The sequence below is a fragment of the Myiozetetes cayanensis genome, unplaced genomic scaffold, assembly GCF_022539395.1.
Source record: "Myiozetetes cayanensis isolate MyiCay16 unplaced genomic scaffold, myiCay2020 scf27, whole genome shotgun sequence".
NCBI classification, from domain to species: domain Eukaryota; kingdom Metazoa; phylum Chordata; class Aves; order Passeriformes; family Tyrannidae; genus Myiozetetes; species Myiozetetes cayanensis.
In genome coordinates, this window is record NW_026087488.1 from 5,562,344 (window position 1) to 5,584,276 (window position 21,933).

The following is a 21,933-nucleotide window of genomic DNA, read 5'->3' on the forward strand; positions in this document are numbered from 1 at the left end:
TTTTTAAACTATTTCATGAACTTTCCCCGTGATAAAAGCTTGAAATATGCTGAGCATTCCTGTTTTGAATAAGGGATATTGGGAAGGTGTCTCTCCAATCTAATCTTCTGTATGAGTCAGGCTCTGATAGGAGGTTCTCTGTGCTCCTCCCTCTGCATGCTGGCAAACTTTACATTTCTGTTCCTGTGCTTGTGCCAGTACCAGATTGGGCTTAAAAGCAGGATTTTGAAATACTAACAGTTTATTAAGTGAAAAAAAAGTCACCCCCAAATACCAGAAAGTCAGCTCAGGGAGGAAGAAACTAATTTATTCTAATGATTCTCTACATTTAAAATTAATCCCACTGCCATTAAATGCTTTCTTAAAGTTCAGCCCACTGTGGGAGTCAGGACTCGAAATGTGAAGACTGTTACATTCCAAGCTCCATCAGCAAATCCAGCTTAAATAAAAGTCTCACAACTGAATGAACACTCTAGAAGGCAGCAAAGGCCACAAAGTACAAGTCTGTCACCCACTTAACTCTGTAGAGTTAACTCTGCTAATCAGCTAATCAAATAATTTCTGACTGCCAGTGTAACAGCTTAATGAGGAAAGAAACACATGAAGATTAAATCTGCAGTACGTGTGGAAAAGCTGGAACACAAAATTCAGAACTCTACTACCCCAGTAACATCTGAATTGTAGTTAAAACTTCCTTCTAGAAATCAAGTTTCACAGAAACCTTGGTGATGTGGGAACAAGGAATGCTCGACTGAGAGAGAGTGACTGATGGACAGGGAGCTGTGGCAACATGGAAAATAAGTTTAATTTCTTCCAATGTTATTCTTATTTCAAAGTTTAATCACTTGCCCTTCTGTCTTACTTTTAAAGCAACAACACTCCTCCTCTGTGTCCTGCACAGCCTGGAAAGCACATTCTTCTCCAAATATGGTTTGACTGAACAGAACTTGCACGTTCCTTTTCCACAAACTCCTTTTCCCACCTGCTCTAATCACCACGAGATATCCTGGCATTTGCAATACTCCACTACAAGCATGTTCTCCTAGCAACTGCTGGTGAGGTTTTCAGTTGATTTTATCCCTGACTCTTCGTATTATTACAAAGAATTCCTACAGTAAAGTGTTTCTAGGCCTTGCCATGGCATACTCAGCGTGTCAGCTGCTGCATTACTAATGAACACTATAATTACCAAGCATGATTCCATAATTAGAAATAATTCCAATTTTATCTGTAAGTGTTTTCCTTCTCCCAAGCCTTTAGTAAACACACATCAAAACTATTGCATCAAATCCCCTGCCTCAGTAGCAGCACTGGCAGCAACAATAAAAAGCTGTTGGAGAACCAATTCTGTACAAGAACAGGCTGCTGTGGAGGTGATTTATGATGATTAAACCCCTGTTATTCTCTTTTTGCTCCTGGTGGTGAAAGTTATTTCTACTGATGACACTCACGCAGTTTAATCTCAGTAGCCTATGCAGGACTTTAATTTATACAGTTTTATGTTATCTGGCAAGTTTGTGGAAGTCTTCTCCCAGGTTAGAGCAAAACTTGTCACTTCAGGACACTTCCCAAACAGAGACATGAACAAGCACCTCCACAAACTAAAGATCACCTGAGGACAGGCAGAAGAGCAGAGTTAAAGCCCTCACTCAATCACAAGAGCCTCCTCTCAGACATCCAGAGATACAGATCTCTGTAACACAATCCCACTGCTGTCACCACAGGAGAGGTTTTAGGAATGTGAGATCCCTGCGTGTTTTACCCCAACAATTTAACAGCTTCCACCCTGATAAGAGTATGGGCATGTTCTGCACAACTGGCTTTTTGTGATGGTACAGCAAATACCTTGATAAAAACCAGGACAGCTTTTACACAGGTTACACTGAGAGGGCAAAAAAATAAATCTCAAGTGTTCATTCAGCTGAAGGCACTAACATGGCAGTAACAAACTTCTCACTAAAAGAAAAGGAGGATGCATTTAATACATGGATTTGCTCAAGAACCAAACCCCCCATTTCCCTCTAGTGGGTGTTCTTATGTGCCTGTGTGTCTATACACAGCCAGACATACATTGTATGCTCCGAGCACTTCTGAGATTCATGGACAAATCTTCTCATTTTTTTAGCTGAGATATCTGACAATATGCTTTTATGAGAGTTCCTTGGCCAAATTACACCTCGAATCATAAAATCTTGAAGGTTGGAAAAGACCTTGAAGATCGAGTCCCCTGAAAGTGTTCCCTGTGCCATGTTTGTACTGGAATCACTTGTAACTGCAAAGCAGGGCAGGCCTTTTCATTTGTGTAACTCAACCAAACACTTACATGACAAGTCAATAGAATGTTATAGACTGACTCTCCCAACAGAATCAAGAGCCACTGACCTTTAGAAAACAACTGCTAAGCTGACTGGACACCTGCAAAACAACCCAGGGTTTGGGCTGAGCTTTTGCTGCAGAGGCATCCAAGTCTCTCTTGAATGAAGGCCTTCCCCTGTACCACAAAACCATCTCCTGCGCTGCCAGGTGACATTTCAATGAAAACGCAATACAAGACACCGCAATTAAAACCACCCAAAGCAAACCACCCGCAATCGCCCATGTTTACATTGGTCTCAACCACCGCTCGCAGCCACACCACTCCGCTCTAAGGAGCGTCTACCACTAAAACGCCCGTCGCTCCACCTAATTGCCACTGATTTCAACACGGCAATTGCGGGTGCCTCGCCCTGCGGCCCGTGGTGATCCCGAAAAAAGCCGGTGATCCCGATAAATCCGCTCCCTGGCCAGCCCTCCAGCGCTGGGGCTGCCCCGGCCGGGAGCGCGGAGCCCCCTCCCCTTGCCCTGTGCCCCCCACCACAGGCCCCTCCGCGCCCGCACCCGCTCGGGGAGCCTCCCAGCGCCCGCCGAAGCCCCGGGGGCAGCGCTCCCTGGCCGCCCCGCCGGCGAGAGCGGGGCGAGGGGCGGGCGGTCCCACACCCCCGCCTCACCTGGAGGTGATGGCGGCGGAGCAGCGCACCCGCTCGCTGAGGTCGCACAGGGCCTGGTAGTGGGCGTCGCGGCCCTTCTCGCGCTCCAGGTGGCAGGCGTAGAGGGACAGCAGGATGCCGGCGGCGCACACGGCGGAGCGCGCCACCCGCTCCCAGCGCGGCACCGACACCCGCAGCAGGACGGGCGCCGCCATCTTTGCCCCGTCCCTCCGCCTCACACCGCGACGCGCGCCCGGCGCCCGCCGCCGCCGCGCACGCGCGCCCGCCCCTCATTGGCCCGCCGCGCGCTCGCGCGCTCCACTCATTGGCCCTCCCGCGCCTCACCCCCGATCCCGCCCCCGCCGCCGCTCGCGCCGGACGTGGCGCCTCGCGACGACGTCACGTCAGGCCGGGGAGGCGGTGGGGGGGGACACCGGGGGAGGGTGTGAGGCGCCCCCTGGCGGCCGCGGGGGGCCCCTCCCCAGCCCCTCACAGATTCCTGCAGGAAAATGAGCTTTTCGCCCTGTTTTTCCCCTCAGATCTGAGCCGCCCGGGGAAACCTGGCAGTTCTGAGGAATGCTACGCAAATCGACACGGCCCACAGGACCCCCGGGGGTGATGTGTCGCTTCGCTGTAAGGCGGGTCTCAGGCAGGCTCTCCAGCGAGGCTCCAGGTGTTCTCCGTGGGTTTGGACAGAAGGAGCCTGCAAGGCACACAGAGCCCATCTGGTGCGCAGAGGGGTCTCCCTGAGGGCCTGTTAACATTCCCAAAGATTTTCTGGGATGTGTAATTTGGACAAGCACTACAAAAAGCGCATTAAAAGTTCATTTTGCCTAGCGCGCACCATACCCTGGTGCTCCGCCTGGCTCCAGAACAGCCGCTGATGGATTCCCCCAAGTCTCACTCGCTTGGCCTTGGAAGAATAAATACGCCTCACACTTGAGCAATGGGATTTCATCACCCGTTTCCCAGGTGTGGGAATTCCATCCAGATTCCATCACTCCCCAACAGCCAGAACCGTGATTCCACAGCGCTGGTCACAGTCAGACCGACACAACCCAAGGCAATCAAGGCTGGATCTTCTTTCTTTCACACACACCTCTGGTTTGTATCAAAAGCAGCATCAACACCTGGCTGTGAAGAACCAGCCCATGTCTCTGGTCTACCCAGATGAAAACAATCTTTGCTCACTGTAAACACCACCATAACCGCCGGTACAGCTGTGTTTGGGGATGGCCACCTGCTACTCCTTCCTCCTGCCCTTCCCCGGTTCCTTGCAGCCCGTTATTGCTGGCACTGGGAGATGCGGGAGTGAGCCAGTACAAAAGGAAGCTCTGGAGTTTTCCCAAGGAAGGCAGGAGGACAAAGCACAAAGGCAGCATTCATCCCATCCTGCCCTCATTGTTCCGCAGAACAAAACCGACTCAAAGAGGGACGCGCTGCAAAATGACTTCAAGCACCAAGAATCCCTCTGCCAGCAAAAAAAAAGGGGAGTTGAAAACTATTAATTAAAAAGAGTTGAGAAAACCACTCATTAAGGAATGAGTTGTTGAACTCTAGAAAAAAGTATAAACGGAATTATAAATCTCCCGCTCTCTGTGCCATGATTTGCCGTCGGTGGGAACAAGGGCAGAGGGACAATGGGAAAGGAGCGGAGATGACAGCTACAGGAGAACATGACACGCCATTTATATTTGTCTCCTAATAATTTTGACATTAACAGCTGCTTTTTTTAACTGTGCTTCTGGGTTACCACTGCTGTGTAAACTCACAATATTAATGCTTCCTTCATCAGACAACAGTTACATCCCCTGACACACAAGATGTTGAAATGACTGGTCTTACACAGCTCCCTCCTTGGCAGCTGAAGAAACTGTGAATTATTTGTCATGAATTATCACAACCAGTGACTGTGGTACTGTCATGACATACCCCTAATTATTGCTGCTGTCTATACAAATAAATCAATACAATAACGAATAAATTGATTTAAAAATACATTCCTCCAAGTAGACAGTGGCTCTAAAGCAGGGAGAGTCAGCCTGTGCAGACGGCGCTGAGGGGGCAGGAAGGACCCTCACTTCTTCTTTGGGGTGAAAATCACAGAATCACAGAATTTTTAGGGTTGGACCTCTGGAAATCGCACAGTCCAAACCCCCTTGCCAAGGCAGGGTCACCTGGAGCCAGTGACACGTGGACATGTCCAGGAGTGTTTGGAAAGTCTCCAGTCAGGGAGACTCCACACCCTGCCTGGGCAGCTGTTCCACTGCTCTGCCCCCCTCCATGGAAAGTTCTTCCTCATGTCAAGGTGGAGCTTGTTGTGTTTTAGTTCATGGCCATTGCTCCTCATCCTGTCCCTGAGCACCACTGAAAAGAGTCTGGCACCATCCTCCTGACACCTGCCTTGGAGATATTTATCTCATATATGTATATCATACATGTACCATATGTATATATTAAAATATTTATTTATATAGACGTATTTAGATACATATATACATATATTCTTTATATATATGCATATACATGTACATACGTACATACATATATATGCATATTTATATAAATACATGCATATATATGGATGTATACATATTTTTTATATACGTATTTTTATAAATATATAATTAATGAGATCCCCTCAGTCTTCTCTGGGCTAAAATCCAACACCTGCGATTTTACCGGAGGGCTGGATTCCGAAGGGCTTTTGGGGGGGGGTTCCTTCTCCATAGAGAACGATTCCCTCCGAGGGCTGGAACACGTTTAACCGCAGCCTAGGTGTTTATTGCGACTGCGGGTCGCGCCGGCTCAGGTTTAACGACAGCCTGTGTTCCTTTAGAACCCGCAGGCGCGGGATTATCGCCATTTACGCGTTTATTTTCACCGCCAGCTCCCGCCGCCATCGCCGCGCTTCCCGCGCCGTCCCCTCAGGCGGGCGGAGGGGGCGTGGCCTCCGCGACGCCCCGCCCACCCCCCCTCCCGCGCGCGCGGAAGTGACGCGCGCGCGGTGACCTTCAGAGGCGGCGGGCGGGTGTGGGGACAGGCTCCGCTCTTTCTCCCGGTGTTCCTCTCCCGCTTCCCTCCGCTCCGCTCCCCGCAGCCATGCCCAGGGGCAGCCGCAGCCGCACGTCCCGCGTGCCGCCCCCCGCCAGGTGAGGGCCGCCCGGGCCGCCTCCTCGTCTCCCGTCCCCTGTCCTTCGTGAGGGCCCCGCGCAGGCCGCAGCGGCCTGGCCGCCATTGCGCCACTGCGGCCCGGCGGGTTGGAGCTGCGCTGGCTCTGGAGGAGCGGAATTCGCTGCTTGGGGGTGGTGGGAGTGGGTCTGCTTGGCCGCAAGGCCTGGCCATCCCATCTGGACTTTTAAAGCCTTATTAACACTTAAGGGTTAATCAACCCCTTTTGGGTCATACCTCATTTTTTTGCGCAAGATAGCGCATTCCTCTGTGGGGTGGGGGGACGGCGAGGCTTTAAAACAGCCAGAAAGAAGCCTGTAAACACGACCCCTGTCTTGCATAAGTCGCTCACCAGAACACTGAGTTCCTGCCCTCGGGGTGTAACTCTGTGACTCTTGAGGAGGGACGGTGACCTCCTGGCCCTGCAGCCACGGGGGCTCTGCCCGGAGCGGTGTGAAGTGATGATGATGATGATGATAATGATGTGAGTTTTCTCTCTCTCTCTCTCCCCTCGCAGCCGGGCCCCGCCGATGAGAGCCGCGTCCCCAGCGCCGGCTCCTCGGGCCGCGGTCCCGGCCGCGGCTCCGCCTTCTGCCGTGGCGGCTCCGGCGCCGAGACAGCCGGGGCTGATGGCCCAGATGGCCTCGACCGCCGCCGGGGTCGCCGTGGGCTCGGCCGTGGGACACACCATCGGCCACGCCATCACCGGAGGCTTCAGTGGAGGGAGCGGCCACGAGGCTGCTCGGCCTGATATCACTTACCAGGTGAGGGAAAGCACAGCTGGACACCACTAGAGCCTTGACAGATCAGCCTACGGGCTGAGGTAGTTGCTAGCGACATGAAACACCTCACAGATCACAGCTGGGATATATAGTTACAGTTTCTCTGTATATGGACTATATATATAATCATATACAGTCTGTAGTTAAGTTGAATCTCCAAGGTAACCACCACACTCACCCACAAGTATCTTAAAAGTAGTTCACGTGAATGATGCGTGCTTGTGGCAGGGTGTCAGTGTTGTTTTCTACTGTAAAATTCCCCTTATTCAGGCAGGATGTTCCAGGTCTGATGATGGTAAGATCTGTTATAAGACCTTTTTGTGCTGCTCAGACAGCTGTTACTTTGCCCAGATGCCATTCAGAGTTACTGAGCATATCCAAAATCACCCAAGTGTTTCTCACTTTAAAAATGACTCTGAATGTGTCGTGCCACTGCTGGAGACTTACTTTGTACTTCAGCCCATTATATTTTTTCCCATTTAAAAAGCAACATTTTGACTAAAGCACAGGAAAGAAACCTCAGCAAGCAGCACGGGGGGTGGTTTGGCTTTGAGCTGGAGCTGTTGGAAGGGCCCTTACAAGGCTGTGTGCTGTTTCAGGAGCCCCAGGCAGCTCAGGCTGCCCAGCAGCAGCAGCAGGCTGGTCCTTGCCAGTACGAGATCAAACAATTCCTGGAGTGTGCACAGAACCAGACTGACCTCAAGCTGTGCGAGGGCTTCAGCGAGGTGCTGAAGCAGTGCAGGTTTGCTAATGGTAAGTGGACAGTGCTGACAGTAAACTGCTAAATGGGCTCATCAGTGGAATTACTGTGGGAATGATGTCCTGAGGTTTTGATCTGTCTGGTGGGGAATGGGGAGGGATGGCAGGTGCACCGAAGTCAGGTAGAGCAGCTGCTGTTCTGTTGGGCTTGCTGCTTTGGTCCTGTACATGTAGCTGGAGGTGATGGGGTGGAGAGGGGGTGAATTCCTGAAGTTTTGTGCTGGTGCATGGATTGAAGCTGACTGGGAGAGTGGCAGCAGCACGCTTGGAGAATCAGCAGGGCACTGTGAGCCTGTAGGAAGGACAAGAGCCAAACCATCCTGACCTGGGAGGATGGAGATGCTGCACACCAGGGCGCTCTGCTGATGTCTGCAGTTCAGCATGTCCCAGCAAATGGATGAAGGGAAGGGGGAACATCCTAACAAATCTGCCTTATGGCAAGGAAAACCACCTGCCATTCAGGGATCCAAAACTTACTGACATAACTCCTTACCTTGCAGGTTTGGCCTAAGCCTGCAGGACAAGGCTGCTGAAGACCATCTTTCAAGAACTGACCTATGAATGAAAAAAGAAAACCCAAAACAAAAGCTTCAGTAATAAAGTTTAAAGCTGTCTGATATCTTGTTAGTTCATATATTCACACTCATCCTGCCATAGCTGCCTCTGATGTGATACAACTTAACAAACAGCCGCAGATTAATTTAGCACAAAATGGAAGAACAATAAAGCAGAATGAGCTAATGTGGGTTCACTGGTTTGCTGGTCATGTTGGATATATGTGATATGGTGTGTGAATAAACTTCTCTCTCTATAAGTACCATCTGTGCTTGCTGAGTTTGAGTGCTGGAGTTGAGCTGGAAGGGTGGGTGTCAGTCCTCCAACAACCTCCTGTCTACCTTTAAAACAAGCTGTCTGTTCAGATTCAAGGGATTCTGAGCATCACACTCCAGTTTTCAGTAACACAGAAGCTGTAGGTGTTTCCTTCATCCTGTGACAGGAGCTGAGGACTGAAAGATTAGAGGATGGTCCTGTCAGGCAAGCGACAAAGCCACTGGTGCTACATGAAACAAGAATAAATAATAATTTTTAAGAGTATTTACTGATGCAAAATGCAAACCCTCCTCTTTCCATTGGAGGGAGCAGCCAGCTCATGCCTTGCTCAAATCCTTGGAGCTTGCAGAGTAAACACCTTCCTGCACTTCTCTGGTAAACCCTGGATAGGATGTACTCCCACAGGGGAGTGCGGTGGGGAATAACCATGCTCTAAAAAGTGCAACTCCTGATAAAAATACCTTTTATGGCATGGCCTGTTTTTCCTGCTTTTATGCTGCTGGATATGCTGCCTGTTCCTAAAGCCATTCACCGCTCATCTGTAGTTCCTAGAAGTGAAAGGATTAAACCAGTGTTAAAATCACAGAATATTGAGTTGGAAGGAACCCAACAGGATAAAGTCCTACTCCTGGGGGAAGGGTCACCTCACACATGAGGAACGAGGGCTGGTGACACCAGCAGCTTTGCCTCTGCTGATGAAGCTCCCAGCTCACTTCCGAGGTGCAACAGAAATAAAACCAGTTTGGGCCCAGCTGTGAGAGGAAATGGCCTTAAGGTGAGAAGGGAAATTCAGATTGGATACTATAAAAACTATTTTCACTGTTGGGGTGGTCGGGCACTTGGAACAGGTTGCCCAGGTAGGAGGTGGGAGTCAGCATCCCTGGGTGCGTTCAGGAGGAGCTGGGCGATGTAGTTTAGGGGTCACTGCGCGGCTGGACTGGACGACTTTAAAGCTCGCTTCCCACCGTGATAACTCCACGCTCCCACCCCCGCCCGCCCTGTCCGTCCCCGCAGCGCTGCCCGCGGGCGGGCCGGCCGACGCGCCGGGGGAATCCCGGACCCCGCAGCCGCCTGCACGGCAACACCCCCGCGGGAGGAGCGAGCGGCGCGGGGCCCCGGCGGGGCTCAGCCGCCCAAGGGTTAATTATAATTAAACCCGGGCGGCGCGGCGGGCAAGTCCCGCAGCTCCGGGGCGGCCCCCGGGCCCCCCCCCTCGCCCCTTGCCCGGCCATGCCCGCCCGGCGCCCGCCGCTGCCAACTCGCGCTGCGCTCTGTCCGCGGCCGGGCGGCGGCGGGCGGCCCTGAGCGCCCGGATCCCGGCCCTGAGCGCTGCAGATCCCGGCCCCGAGCTCCCAGATCCCGGCCCCCAGCGCGCCCGGAGCCCGGCGCCAGGCCTGGGCCCAGCCCGGGCCGCCCTCAGCGAGGTGAGGCCCCGCCGGCGCCGCGGGGGGACCGGCCGCGTTCGGGGCGGGCGAGAAAGGGGGTGGTGGTGGTGTGTATGTGTGTGTGGGGTGTCGCTGCCTCGCAAAACTCCTGTTTTCCCAGCGTTTTTATTTGTGTCCGGGTGCGGCGGCGGGAGGGTCGCGGCAGGGACACCCCTCCCCTCTGCCTTGGAATGGGGGTCGGCGGCGCTGCTGGAGCCTGTTCTCGGCTGGGGGCCGAGAGGAGGGGGAGCTCCAGTGCTTAAAAACCGGCCTAAAAGCTGGGTTTGGCTTGAGCTTTCCAGGTTCATCCCTGTGGGTATTTGCACGTTATTGCATACTGATCAAGGATCCCCCCCTCTCCACCCCGTGTGGCGGCTGCGGGCGGGGGGCGATGCCCAGAGAGAAAATTCCCCCCTCTGCCCCCTCCCTGCAGTCCCCGCGTATCCCGTTAGTGCCACGGACCTGCTGCTTATATAATTCCAGGGTGTTTCTCACCAGCGCCCGGGCTCTCTCCTCCCAGGAGAAGGCGGCAGAGGGATCCCACACTTGTCCCGTCAGCACCCCCCTTCCAGCCTCCAGCCCTTCCCCACAACACCAACCCCCCCGGGATGTGCATTTTTCACTTCAAAAAGAATCAAAGGTGTTGGCTCTCCTCCCCCTCGGAGATATTTTATTTTTCCTACTTCCTGATCCCGCCTCTCGTTTATAATTCCAGCCCAGGCTTGGTTTGGCGTTTCTTGTAATATTTCCAACGGCTAAAATTTTATAAATGAAATCAAACTTATGGCTGTTTAGAACAGCCCATGTTAGACAATCACTCCTGGCAGCAACAGCCAGAGACCCAAAACACCCCATTAGTCTTTACAGCCAGATCAGGACAGATACACACTGATAATGAGATTTAAATGTACTAAGAGATGCCAGTGCCGTGGCAAACTTATTTCCACCTTGGAGAGGGGGGGAGAGGAAAAGCCTCTGTCCCCTCCCCAGCAACTGTCACCCCAAAGTGACAGTGTTGCTGCCTAAGCTTGTAAGAGCTGCTTTCCATCCTAATTGCTTGGACTCCGTGTACGGGCACAGAAAGAAGCTGAAAACATTCAGTTCCCAGAGCTTAAAGGGAAAAGCCAGTAAAAATTAGGGATCAGGAGTACTGATGATATCCCATGCCCCTTCCAAAATACCGTCACACTGCTCCTCCTCCAGCAACAGCAGCACGTATCAAAAAATCCCAACCCCGAAATAGGAAAAAGAAATGGGATAAGAGCCTCAGAAGAGTTTTGGAGGCTGCTGGCAGCTGCACACAAGTGGCTGAGGAAGCTTGTTCAGCTGCTGTCCTCATGCTGGCTTGGCCCCGACTGACCCCACAGCACCCAGTCCTCCACCTGCACACTGACCCACTGAGCCCCTCGTGCTGCTTCACTGCCTCTCACCACCCATTTTTCCTCCTTAGTCCTTTTCCCTTCCCTTTAAACACTATTTTTACCTCCTTATTCTCAGGCAAAGGTAATTTTGTCGTCTTAAAAATAATAAGTGAAAAAAAAAAGAAGAAAGAAAAAAAAGGCAGATTCCAGCAGTTGGCAAGGGACTTTGGGTGGTGTTGGCATGGGGTGATGATTCTGGAGGCTGCTACTTGCCCTGTGAGCTGGGTGTGGGGAAGGGATCAGGTTTTGAGGTGCTGCAGTGCTCCCCAAAGCCTTGCCCCAGCCAGGCTATGGGGGAATCCAGTGGGATTTCTCCTGTTCTCAGTGGGATCTCCACAAGGTCCCAGGGGCAAAGCTTGGCTTTTCCAACCAGAAAAATAATCCTGTTGGTCTTTGGCCCAGGATTGTCCTCCTCCTTCCTCCTCAGTATTTTCTCCTCCAGAAGGGATCAAGGCTCCTGGCCCTGAGGCAGCCAGTGCCTGTCCTCACTCTTTTCTCCTTACAGACCCTTTGTGCCTGCAGACGAGCCCAGAGTGCTGCCAGATAGGAGCCAGAGATGACCAAGGAAGAAGAGCTACCAGACTGGAACTCATCCAAGGAGTTTTATGAAAAATATGAGCCGAAGGAGGTTTTGGGCAGGTAAAGCCTGTTCTTGGCAAACCGCTTGTTTTGGTTTCGCTCATTCCAGCGCCCGATAGGAACAGCGTTCCCTGGGAATCTGATACAAACAGGGCCCACAGCAGCATGGGGCTAAAAATAGCATGGAACAGCACTTTCCATCAGCTCAAAAAACCTCCTGTCCCACCGAGACAGGGCGACAGAGCGAGACCCGCTCGTGCACGAAAACACCGGCCGGCCCAGGTGCCGATGGCACGGCCGTGGGGTCGGCTTGGGGTGGGGAGGAGTGGAACCCCCACCCTGTCCGTGTCGTCCCTGGCAGGGGGGTGAGCAGCGTCGTCCGTCGGTGCATCCACAAAACCACCCGTCAGGAATATGCCGTGAAGATCATCGACATCACGGCGGGGAACATTTCCCCCAAGGAGGTGCAGGAGCTGCGGGAGGCCACCGCGAAGGAGATCGACATCCTCCGCAAAGTCTCGGGCCACCCCAACGTCAGTAAGTCGGGGCAAGGGGGTTTTCTGCCCTGTTGAATTCTCCAGCGTGTCCCCACAGGAAGGGGTTTTGGGATGAGATCTCTGGAGGGTCAGCGCTCTGGTGGTCCTAGCACGATGCAGGGCGCCTGCTCAGGGTGTTGTTTGCTCTGCCTCCACACACGCACCAGCAGCGCCCATGTTGTCTCCAAGCCAAAACACTAGTGCAGATCAACTCCTCATTAATTCAGTTAGCAATTAAATCAGCAGTGTTAGCAGACAGGAACACGTTATACACTGTGCTCACAGCCCTCGTGTTTTATTGCAGTCCAGCTGAAGGACAGCTATGAATCCAGCACCTTCTTCTTCTTGGTGTTTGACCTGTAAGTACCAGCTTGCCCAGCACCCCAGGCCCCTTCCCCCTCTGCAGATTGGCCCCAGCTTTTTATGGCCCAGACAGGGCAAAGTGGGGGCACAACCAGCTCTTGCTTTAGGTAGAACTGAGCCAGCTCATTGCAACCTTGCTGCCAGCACTGTTTCACCTCCGTCAGCAGCTCAGGTTTCCTGTAACATTTGGTGGGAGCTGTTATGCATCCCTGTGGGTTATTTATATGCTCAGTGGGACCACGGTGTCTGTGATGCCACAGCTCCTGATGCCAGGGCAGTGGGATGGATGTCAGTGGAGGGGGATGGCACTCTGAGAGCCCCGTCCCTGTCCCATCTTTCATGGTTGGACTTGATGATCTTAAAGGTCTTTTCCAACCTTAACAATTCTGTGATTCTTTCCAAACCTGCCCTCTCCAGGCACAGCCTTTTCTCCTGCCACCTGATGTTTTACAGAAATACATTAAAGGCATTTTTACCCTTTTTTGCTAACAAGTCAGCTGGTTATTTTGTGCAGTGGGTGCCCTGGGTTGTTAAGGGACAGCAACCCCTGGGTGCCACCACCCTGGTTTGCCATTACAGCTGCCTGACTCTGCTTCCCCCACCTCATGCAGGATGAAAAGAGGGGAGCTCTTCGACTACCTCACCGAGAAAGTCACCTTGAGCGAGAAAGAAACCAGGTAAGGCCAGATGCAGATGGCTGAAAATCACGTTGCAGAAGCACAGCGTGGTTTTGAGGGACAACTTTGCAGCCAGCACGGCAACCATGGACAGAACAGCACCCCAGGCTGTGCTCCTGTCCCCATCCCCATCCCTGGGAGCGTGGTGCATTCAGGATAGGACATGTGTTGCCATCCATCCCCAGGAAGATCATGCGAGCGCTGCTGGAAGTGATCCAGTACCTCCACTCCATCAACATCGTCCACCGGGACCTGAAGCCGGAGAACATCCTCCTGGATGACGACATGAACATTAAGCTGACAGATTTTGGCTTCTCCTGCCAGCTGAACGAGAATGAGAAGCTCAAAGGTAGGAGGATGCCAAGGTGAGGGTGATGCTGGAATGTTGTTGCAGTGCCCATGGGAGTCAGTGGAGTTTTTGCAGCCCCACTGTCCCCTTGGGCCAGTCTCTCTGCCATGGGTGCAAATTGGTGCTGGTCTTGGGGTGCTCTCCTGCTCATACATGAGTTCTGCCTGCCCTCGGCCTCCACACTGCTCTCCTTGCCATGAAAAAGTTGCTGCCCCTTAGGGAAACCATCCTATTCTTTCCACATCCTTTTTCCTCCATCATGAGTTGATCCTGTCCATTTACTGCCCAACATTATGTTTTTTTCCCCCCAGCTCCTACCTGCAAAGAGCCACATATCCCAACAGCAGGCATTCCCTCCCAGCAGCATCCCCATCCCTCTGTTCACCTGCTTTTTAGCCACTTTATCTCAGCAAGAAAAGCCACCACTGAGTTGCAGTTACTCCTGGGAGCACCATCCCACCGCAGAGATCCCACCTGGAATACAGTTCCCCCTCATCGACTCGGGGGTGGGTGAGTGGGGGTGGCACAAACCTCCTGGGTGGCTCAGGGGGATGATGCTCTGCCCTGTCTCCTCAGAGATCTGTGGCACACCTGGATACCTGGCCCCCGAGATCCTGCAGTGCTCCATGGATGACGAGCACCAAGGCTACGGGAAGGAGGTCGATATGTGAGTGAGACGCTGCCCCCACAGCTCCCCCTCAAGCTGTTCCCAAAACACACGTGGTTTGAGGCACAGCCAGAGTTGTGCCAATAGGAACCCACTGGAATGTTTGGAAAGAGCTAAATGATGCACCAAAAGACAACACTGGCAGCTGCAAGGGGCTTGTCCTGGTGACCAGGGGGCTCAGGCACAGAGCAGGGGGAGAAGCAGCCTTTGCCCCATCAGGGAGGAAGCAAAGCAACACTTTCTGTTCATAAGAATCAACTCAGCTGAGCTCCAGGACACATCATACACCTTGTTTAAACACACATGAACCCGAGGCAGCCCCTGGGAGAGCAGCCAGCTCAGGACAGCCCATCAGAGCCCCACAGGAACTTTGCCACCATCTCTGGTGGCTTCAGGCTCAGGCCCTCAGTGGTCAGAGCCGTAACCAAGCACTCAAAACACACCAGGGCATTTCGGTCCCTGTCCAGTTTAAATATCACTGTTAACTGCTATGACAGGACACTTTGCCCACCCCAGCCTGAGCTGAACGTCTCAGAGCACTATTGCATCCCACCCTCCCACATCTTCTCCTTCCCCTAAAATATTAACAAGCCTCATCAGCAGCTCAGCCTCCCTCACCAACACCACCCAGGGCAGTTTCCTCCTGGTTCTCCAGGGAGGCAAAGGCAAGTGTAGCCACCCACATAGCGGGGCTGGAGGCTCAATTTGGGCTGCCCACAGGTGGAGCACCGGGGTGATCATGTACACCTTGCTGGCCGGCTCCCCTCCCTTCTGGCACCGCAAGCAGATGCTGATGCTGCGGATGATCATGAACGGGGACTACCAGTTCAGCTCCCCGGAGTGGGACGACCGCTCCGACACCGTCAAGGACCTGGTAGGTGCTTGGGGCGGGAAAAATCGGGAGTGGTGTTGCAGAAACCTGGGGTACATCTGGGCGCCCCCCCTGCAGATCTCCCGGTTCCTGGTGGTGGACCCCCGGCAGCGGTACACGGCTGGAGAGGCGCTGGCACACCCCTTCTTCCAGCAGTACGATGTGGAGGAGGTCCGGCACTTCAGCCCCTTCCGGAAATTCAAGGTGAGGAGGAGCCTGGGAGCTGCAGGAGCACAGCAGGAGGATTGGACTTCCCAGCTGAGCCCCGGAGAAACTGGGAGTTCAGCAAGGCTGATGGAGCTGGGCTTTGGGAGGATGCGGCAGCCTGGGTGGAGATCCCTCTCCAAGCACTTTAGTGTGTACTGGTACTTCCTAAGGGCTTTATCACAGGATGGGGGTTAAATAAGAGAAGGGAAAAGCTTGCCTCTCACCCCCCCCAGAAAAACATTATATAAGAGCTGGGGTTGTTTAGCCTGGTGAAGAGAAGGCTCCAGGGAGACCTTAGAGCCCCTTGTAGTGCCTAAAGGGGCTCCAAAAGAGCTGGAGAGGGAACTGGGCAAGGGATGGAGTGACGTGACAAGGGGAAATAGCTCCACACTGACAGAGAGCAGGGTTAGATTAGGTATAAGGAAGAAATTCTTCCCTGTGAGCGTGGGGAGGCCCTGGCACAGGTTGCCCAGAGGAGCTGTGGATGCTCCATCCCTGGAAGTGTTTAAGGTCAGGGTGTGGAGCAACCTGGTCTAGTGGAAGGTGTCCCTGCCCAGGGCAGGGGCCTGGGACAAGATGAGCTTTAATGTCCCTTCCAAGCCAAACCATTCCGTGATTCTCTGGCGTGGATGCATGGCCCCCTCCAGCCCCACACAGACTGAACAGCAGTGCCAGGAGCCGGGCTCTCTCCCGACTCCTGCACACGGATAGCGGCTGCACGGGACGCGCTGGGGCCGGCCTGGCCGTGCTGTGGGAGCGCCCAGGGATTGCAGCCTGTCCCCCTGTGCTGCAGGTGATCTGCCTGACCGTCCTGGCGTCGGTGAGAATTTACTACCAGTACCGGCTGGCCAAGTCGGTCACCAGGGAGCTGGTGGTGCGCGACCCCTACGCCCTGAAGCCCGTCCGGAAGCTCATCGACGCCTGTGCCTTCAGGACCTACCGGCACTGGGTGAAGAAGGGGGAGGCCCAGAACAGGGCTGCCCTCTTCGAGAACACCTGCAAGGCCATCCTGCTGACCCTGGCGACCGAGGAGGGGCTGTTCTGACCTCCCTGTGGAAGCCGGTGATTTGGCTCACGATAGGCGAGTAAAATCTTTGAAAACAAAAGGTGGGGATTTCTGTTTTTCTTTCCTTCTCTTTCGCTGGCCTCGGGTCAGGTGCAAATGCAGACCAAGCTGTCATTTGCCCCTGGGGTTTGTCCCACTGTAAGAATGGGTTTGGAGAAGCCATCTTTTAATAGAGGCATAACCAGCTGCAGCTCCCAGTGGGGAAGGCTCAGCCCTTGGCAAAGCCCAGCACCAGAGCATGACCCTCATGGCAGCCCCACACACCACAGGGGCTGGAGGTCAGAGAAGCTCTGGCCTGGTCCCACACACATACCCCCCTCTGCTTATTTAAAAAGGACACCAAAAGGAGAGCTGGAATATCTACCACACAAAATGGATACTAAAGACAAATCCCCCCTGCCTGCCATCCCCAGTCGCTGCTCCCACCCAGACATCCCAGTGCTCAAAGGAGCTATAGCTGAAAGTATTTATTTTTAATTTTTAAAAATCATTAGGGTTTAATGGAAAGTGACAGCTGGGGGGTTACTGATCATCTCCACAGGAGAAAATGCCTCAGGTCTTCCCAAGTGACCCCTCAGAGCTCGGGTTTGGTCCGGCTTTTCCGGGCTGTGACGGGCGGGATGTCGGCAGCGCAGCGGAAGCTGAGGTTGTCGGAGGCCGAGTCTGGTGTGTTCCCCATTCTCACAGTGAAAAAGAAACCCAAAATTAACCCTCCCTAGTTAACACTTAGATCATTTAATGTGATCTGCTGAAACATCTTCCATTTCCCTTGAATACCCTCAAGAAATGCATTTAATTCTAAATACTTGAGGGAAAATGCACATGATTTGAGAAGCACTTAGGGATGGATTTATAGCAGGAAAGTTTTAGCAGTATTTCTAGTGTGTTCTCCCAGCTGCTCCTCCAAAAAACTGAGTAGGAACAAACAATTATCTTTTAAAACAAACCCCCATTCCAAATAAAACCAAGCCAGAGGAAATCCCTGCAAAGCAGCACCTGGGCCTTGCCCGGACCTACCTGGTGGTAACACGAGCTCTGTGGTTTGCAGACCCATCTGCAGTGTCGATCCACGAAGCCCCTCTCAGGACCTGCATGTGCTGAGCCCCCTGCCTGGATGGCCTTCCCGGAGCCAGGAACTCCGAGGTCGTCCACTCCCAGGTGTTTCCCAGCAGGTCGTAGAGCCCTGAGACAGGGATGGTTTTGTGTCAGGATTAGGAGAGCACATTTGTGAGGGCTGCAAAAGCACTTTGGTGTGTGAGAGGCGGCACAACATTCCAAGCATCACTGCAAGAGTGTGGTTTAATGGTGAGACTGGGAACCAGAAGCTCTTCACTGCGTTCCAAACTGGCCCCAGTTTACAACTGGGTCTTTAATGTGTCTCATCATTTCCCACTTGTGTGAGAGCACGGCATCCACTGCCCTCCAGTGTGCTGGGGATTTTCATGTACATCACACTGAGTTGCAAAACAACCAAGTTTTGATTAAAAGCAGGGGATGGTTTGGTGCACTGGAGTCAACTTCAGCACCAACCAGCAATGCTTTTCTGGGCTCGGCTATTCCGTCAAGATGCTGTTGTGAGCCCACATCACATCTGAAACTCTGCCAGAGTGACAGGATTTTGTAACAAGTGCTAATTTAGGAGGCAGATGCCCCAGAGCAGGAGGAGGATGTACCGTAGCTGTTCTGAGGGGGGAAGGCTGTCACCGGTGAGACGCCGTGATAACCGTCCTCAGCCGTGTCCTCCCGCGGGAAATCACCCTGGGGGAAGAGACATCACTCCAAGCAAAGAACCACCACAGAAACAACATAAAATCTTGCTTTTCACAGGGCTGTGTCACACCTGAATCAGGCAAATAACTCTCTGTTGCAAATTTACGCAGCATTTCTGGCCAAGAGAGATCAACCACCTAAAGTTGTCCCAAGACAACCCCCTTTGCAAACAAATTTCTGTATGAATTTTAAGAAGCAGTGGAATCCTGGTTTCCCAGGGAAGCTGGGGTGACCCTGCTCTCTCTAAAGGTATTTTGGATAACCCACCAGGAGCTGAGTTTCAGTACTCTGCAGGTAAGTCCCCAGTGCTTCCCAGCACCAGCAGCCAGTGCAGTGGTCGAGTTAACCACCATGCTCAGGAGAGTTCAGCATAGATGGGATGATTTTTAGGATCTCACCTGCCACAGATTTGTACGGTTTGGCTGGAATTTGTTTCCCCAGGGATACAGCCTTTCTGCCAAGGAGGAAAAGACACCCATTACTCTTGTGTCACTCCAGTTTTTAACCAGGCTTTTATGATTGGTTTTGTAATTATATGAACAGGGCTTGTGGGTCTCATCCCTACAGACACTGAGAGATGGGAATCAGCAAATTATTGTTATTATTATTAGACTCCCAGACCAAAAAAGGTGATTTATCTCCTCCCCACCCCTTTTCTCCCCCCACCAATTAACCAGTGAAAACATCCCAGGATTGAGGTTTGGATCTGATGGGACTAACACTATTCGATGCCTTAGTTTGGGAAAAGGTCAGAGCTTGTGGTACATACGCTCCAGTCCTCCCCTGGCAGCAAATTCCCACTCCTCCTCCGTCGGGAGCCTCTTCCCTCTCCAGGCACAGAAGGCCCGTGCATCGTTCCAGCTCACGTGCAGCACTGGGTAATCCAGCCTGTCCTTTATGCTGGAGCCAGGGCCTGAGGGCTGGGAGGAATCACAGCAAGCAGATTTGAAATGACTATCAAATTCTCACTTAAAAAGGGACCAGGGGGTGGAATAGGTGAAGGGGTGGAAAGTGCAGCAGAGATGCTATTTTTTCCCCCCATTTTTGGTCGATAAGGTTCGGCTCACGCTGGCACCCACACGAGCTCCCAGCACGGACAGGATTCACCACAGCAGGTTTTCTTCACTCACCTGTCGCCAAAAAGCCTTTTCGATGGGCAGCCACCACGGGGCCGACTGGGGAGAGAAAAACAACACCAGGTTAAAGGTAAACTGGTGACACCTGAACTGGTGACACCCCCTGACACCATTCCACAGCAGCGCGTGTTTAGTCTGGAAGTGGGTCAAGGCTGCAGTTTGAGCTGGGTTATCACAGGCACTGGGATGGTGCTTCCCCACAGAGCAGAGGCATCTGCTTTTAGATGTGAAAATAAATCAAGAGGCTCATGCTGGTTTAGTTTTTCACTGAAGCACTTTGAAACCAGCTTTGCTCTGTCACAGTTCCCTGGAGCAGCTCTGACAGTGCTCACAGAGGATGTGAACAGAGGAGCATCAGGAAACAACCCCAGCCCATCCCGGGGTTCAAAACCCTGTCAGGTTCAAAATCAGAACAACCCCAGAATAAAGGAAAACCCCTGAGATCAGCCAGGCCCTGCACTTTTCTTCAGTGGAAAAGCAAACCCATCATCACTGAAACTCATCCCTGGGGGGGTTTAGATTTACCTCCAGTTTTTGGGTGACTTTTTTTTTCAGCTCTTCGGACACGAAATCCTCAAAGACAAAGCTCCAGCCAAACGCTTCTGCTTCTGTTTTATATTTCTTTTCTCTAACAAACTCCCTGGCATAAACACAACATGCTCAGGCTTCTGGGTAAGAGATCTTCAAGTGCTGCACCACCAAATACAGCAATTTGTGCATGCAGCAAGTTCAGAGCAAGGCAAAAGGTACATGACCTACAGACACCCCAACTCCAGAGAGTCCTGGCTCCTCCCCAGCACAGTTCTGTATAGTTTAGATTTCGATTTAACATATAGATTTAACAGATAAAACCATCCAATGTGCACCTGTTCACAGATCTGATTGTTCTTATGTTACCTGTGCAGGTAAACTCACCCTGCACTCAGGTCTTCCATAATAAGTAACAATTGCAGAGATCCAAAATCCCTTAAGTGCCAGTAAAACCTGCAGCTGCTGTTGTAAATGCCCCCAAAAAGCAAAAAAAAAGTCACATACTACTGAATAATACCCTGTTCTACTCCACTTGTTGCAATAATTGTCATTATTGGGCAATTTCTGGTGCAAGGAAGTGTTTTTAACCAACGAGGGCTCAGCCAGGCAAGCAAAGGCATTTCCCCCAATGCATTTATCAGTGCTCTGTACAAGGGCTTTGATAAAATTCATGGAGTGGTCTGGTGTTTACAAATGGGAATTGAACCTACAGGAACCTGAAATCTAAAGTAGAAGAGCCCTATTAGTAAAAAAGAGGCACCCACACAAAAAATATGTGTTTTTGGAAGAGGAGTAGCAGAGGAGAAGTAGAGGAGCAGGAGGACAAAAGGAAGAAGAGAAAAGAAAGAGAAGGGGGAAAGAAGAGGAGGAGGAGAAAAGGAAGAAAATAAAGAGAAAAAGAACAGAAGAAGAAGAGAAGGAAGGAGAGGAGAGGAAAAAGAAGAGGATAAAGAAAAGAGAAAAAGGGGGAGGAGGATGAGGAGAAGGAAGAGGAAGAGAAAGAAACAAGGGGAAAGAAAGAGGAGGAAAGAATAAACAAAAGGAAGGATGTTTGCAAGCTACACAGGTAAGATGTTTTGGCTTGCACTCGTAGTGTGATTTATTACTGACAGGCACATTTTTTGGGAACACCCAAGCGTTGGCTTTTCAGACCGCAGGAACCAGCGCCAAACGACCCGGCACCCACACCCAGAGCAGCACCCTCCCCTCAGCCACCCGAGGCACCGAGGGCTCTCCCGGCAGAGCCTTGGCTCTCACCTGAAATCCCTGTTCGTGACGGGGTGTTTGTCCACAGCGAACGGCTTCACCGTCACCTCCCTGACGGGCCCCTCCTCGCCCCTCCTCTCCAGGGAGCTGGATCCCATCTGGAATGTCCCTCCGGGCAGCTGCACCATGCCTTCATCCTTCCCAGGAGCTGAAAGGGGAAGAGATTCAGCACGAGAAGTTCAATTTCCAGACGAGACCGAGCAGGACAGCGCAGCTCCTGCCGGGACATCCCGCAGGGATGGAGGGGGATGCGCTGCAGCAGCGACTGCGACCGGCGCCCCTACAGGTCTGGGGTGTGGGGGTCGGTGACGAGGTTTAAAACATTTTAAGTCCCGTTTTCAGTGCTTCTGGGGCAGGGAGTGGCTCCCCTGGCGAGGGGAGGATCGGCAGGGAGCTCGGGGGAGGGCAGGGTGGGCTGTGCGGGGGATGCGCGGGGGTCTCGGCTCTCACCGCGCTGAGCCCCGCAGCGCAGCAGGACCAGGAACGGGAGCAGGAGCAGGAGCAGGACCGACCCCGCCGCCCCGGCCATCCCGGGGTATCCGACCCGGAGGTGCTGCGGGC

At 52.7% G+C, this 21,933-nt stretch overlaps 4 protein-coding genes across 5 annotated transcripts in view; 2 read left to right on the forward strand and 2 right to left on the reverse strand.

Annotated features, from left to right (window-relative positions):
* VKORC1L1 (vitamin K epoxide reductase complex subunit 1 like 1) overlaps positions 1 to 3,219 on the reverse strand; it is a 21,015-nt gene extending 17,796 nt beyond the window's left edge. Inside the window, exon 1 of the mRNA XM_050321711.1 lies at positions 2,988 to 3,219. Within this exon, the coding sequence (XP_050177668.1) occupies positions 2,988 to 3,181 (194 nt within the window). The 5' untranslated portion in view covers positions 3,182 to 3,219. The remainder of the gene's footprint in view (positions 1 to 2,987) is intronic.
* Positions 3,220 to 5,958: 2,739 nt separating this feature from the next.
* Positions 5,959 to 8,495, forward strand: CHCHD2 (coiled-coil-helix-coiled-coil-helix domain containing 2). The gene is made up of 4 exons (XM_050322002.1): positions 5,959 to 6,118; positions 6,655 to 6,901; positions 7,519 to 7,672; positions 8,179 to 8,495. Exons 1-4 carry the CDS (start codon positions 6,069 to 6,071, stop codon positions 8,187 to 8,189), a joined length of 462 nt encoding a protein of 153 aa, XP_050177959.1. The 5' UTR covers positions 5,959 to 6,068; the 3' UTR covers positions 8,190 to 8,495.
* Positions 8,496 to 9,147: 652 nt separating this feature from the next.
* PHKG1 (phosphorylase kinase catalytic subunit gamma 1) lies at positions 9,148 to 16,709 on the forward strand. 2 transcript variants are annotated; one of them, XM_050321910.1, is made up of 10 exons: positions 9,148 to 9,284; positions 11,860 to 11,993; positions 12,295 to 12,470; positions 12,774 to 12,828; positions 13,444 to 13,509; positions 13,695 to 13,858; positions 14,435 to 14,525; positions 15,246 to 15,399; positions 15,475 to 15,600; positions 16,397 to 16,709. In XM_050321910.1, exons 2-10 carry the CDS (start codon positions 11,911 to 11,913, stop codon positions 16,646 to 16,648), a joined length of 1,167 nt encoding a protein of 388 aa, XP_050177867.1. In that variant the 5' UTR covers positions 9,148 to 9,284; positions 11,860 to 11,910; the 3' UTR covers positions 16,649 to 16,709. The 2 variants fall into 2 exon arrangements, with proteins under 2 accessions (XP_050177867.1, XP_050177866.1); XM_050321909.1 differs by lacking the exon at positions 9,148 to 9,284 and adding an exon at positions 9,703 to 9,933.
* A 412-nt stretch (positions 16,710 to 17,121) lies between these two features.
* Positions 17,122 to 21,908, reverse strand: SUMF2 (sulfatase modifying factor 2). Its single transcript, XM_050321911.1, has 9 exons — positions 21,823 to 21,908; positions 21,364 to 21,520; positions 20,101 to 20,215; positions 19,570 to 19,614; positions 19,209 to 19,359; positions 18,838 to 18,893; positions 18,343 to 18,427; positions 17,687 to 17,852; positions 17,122 to 17,349 (listed from the first exon to the last, which is right to left on the reverse strand). The coding sequence occupies exons 1-9, from the start codon at positions 21,899 to 21,901 to the stop codon at positions 17,244 to 17,246; spliced, it is 960 nt and encodes a 319-aa protein (XP_050177868.1). The 5' UTR covers positions 21,902 to 21,908; the 3' UTR covers positions 17,122 to 17,243.
* Positions 21,909 to 21,933: the final 25 nt, after the last annotated feature.

Coding starts and splice junctions, on each gene's coding strand:
- CHCHD2 (XM_050322002.1), top strand. CDS start 6,069: ATGCCCAGGGGCAGCCGCAGCCGCACGTCCCGCGTGCCGCCCCCCGCC. Junction 6,119..6,654: donor CGCGTGCCGCCCCCCGCCAG/GTGAGGGCCGCC, acceptor CTCCCCTCGCAG/CCGGGCCCCGCCGATGAGAG. Junction 6,902..7,518: donor GGCCTGATATCACTTACCAG/GTGAGGGAAAGC, acceptor GTGCTGTTTCAG/GAGCCCCAGGCAGCTCAGGC.
- PHKG1 (XM_050321910.1), top strand. CDS start 11,911: ATGACCAAGGAAGAAGAGCTACCAGACTGGAACTCATCCAAGGAGTTT. Junction 12,829..13,443: donor TTCTTCTTGGTGTTTGACCT/GTAAGTACCAGC, acceptor CACCTCATGCAG/GATGAAAAGAGGGGAGCTCT. Junction 13,510..13,694: donor TTGAGCGAGAAAGAAACCAG/GTAAGGCCAGAT, acceptor ATCCATCCCCAG/GAAGATCATGCGAGCGCTGC.
- SUMF2 (XM_050321911.1), bottom strand. CDS start 21,901: ATGGCCGGGGCGGCGGGGTCGGTCCTGCTCCTGCTCCTGCTCCCGTTC. Junction 19,615..20,100: donor AAGTCACCCAAAAACTGGAG/GTAAATCTAAAC, acceptor TTCTCTCCCCAG/TCGGCCCCGTGGTGGCTGCC. Junction 17,350..17,686: donor AGAGCTCGTGTTACCACCAG/GTAGGTCCGGGC, acceptor TTTCACTGTGAG/AATGGGGAACACACCAGACT.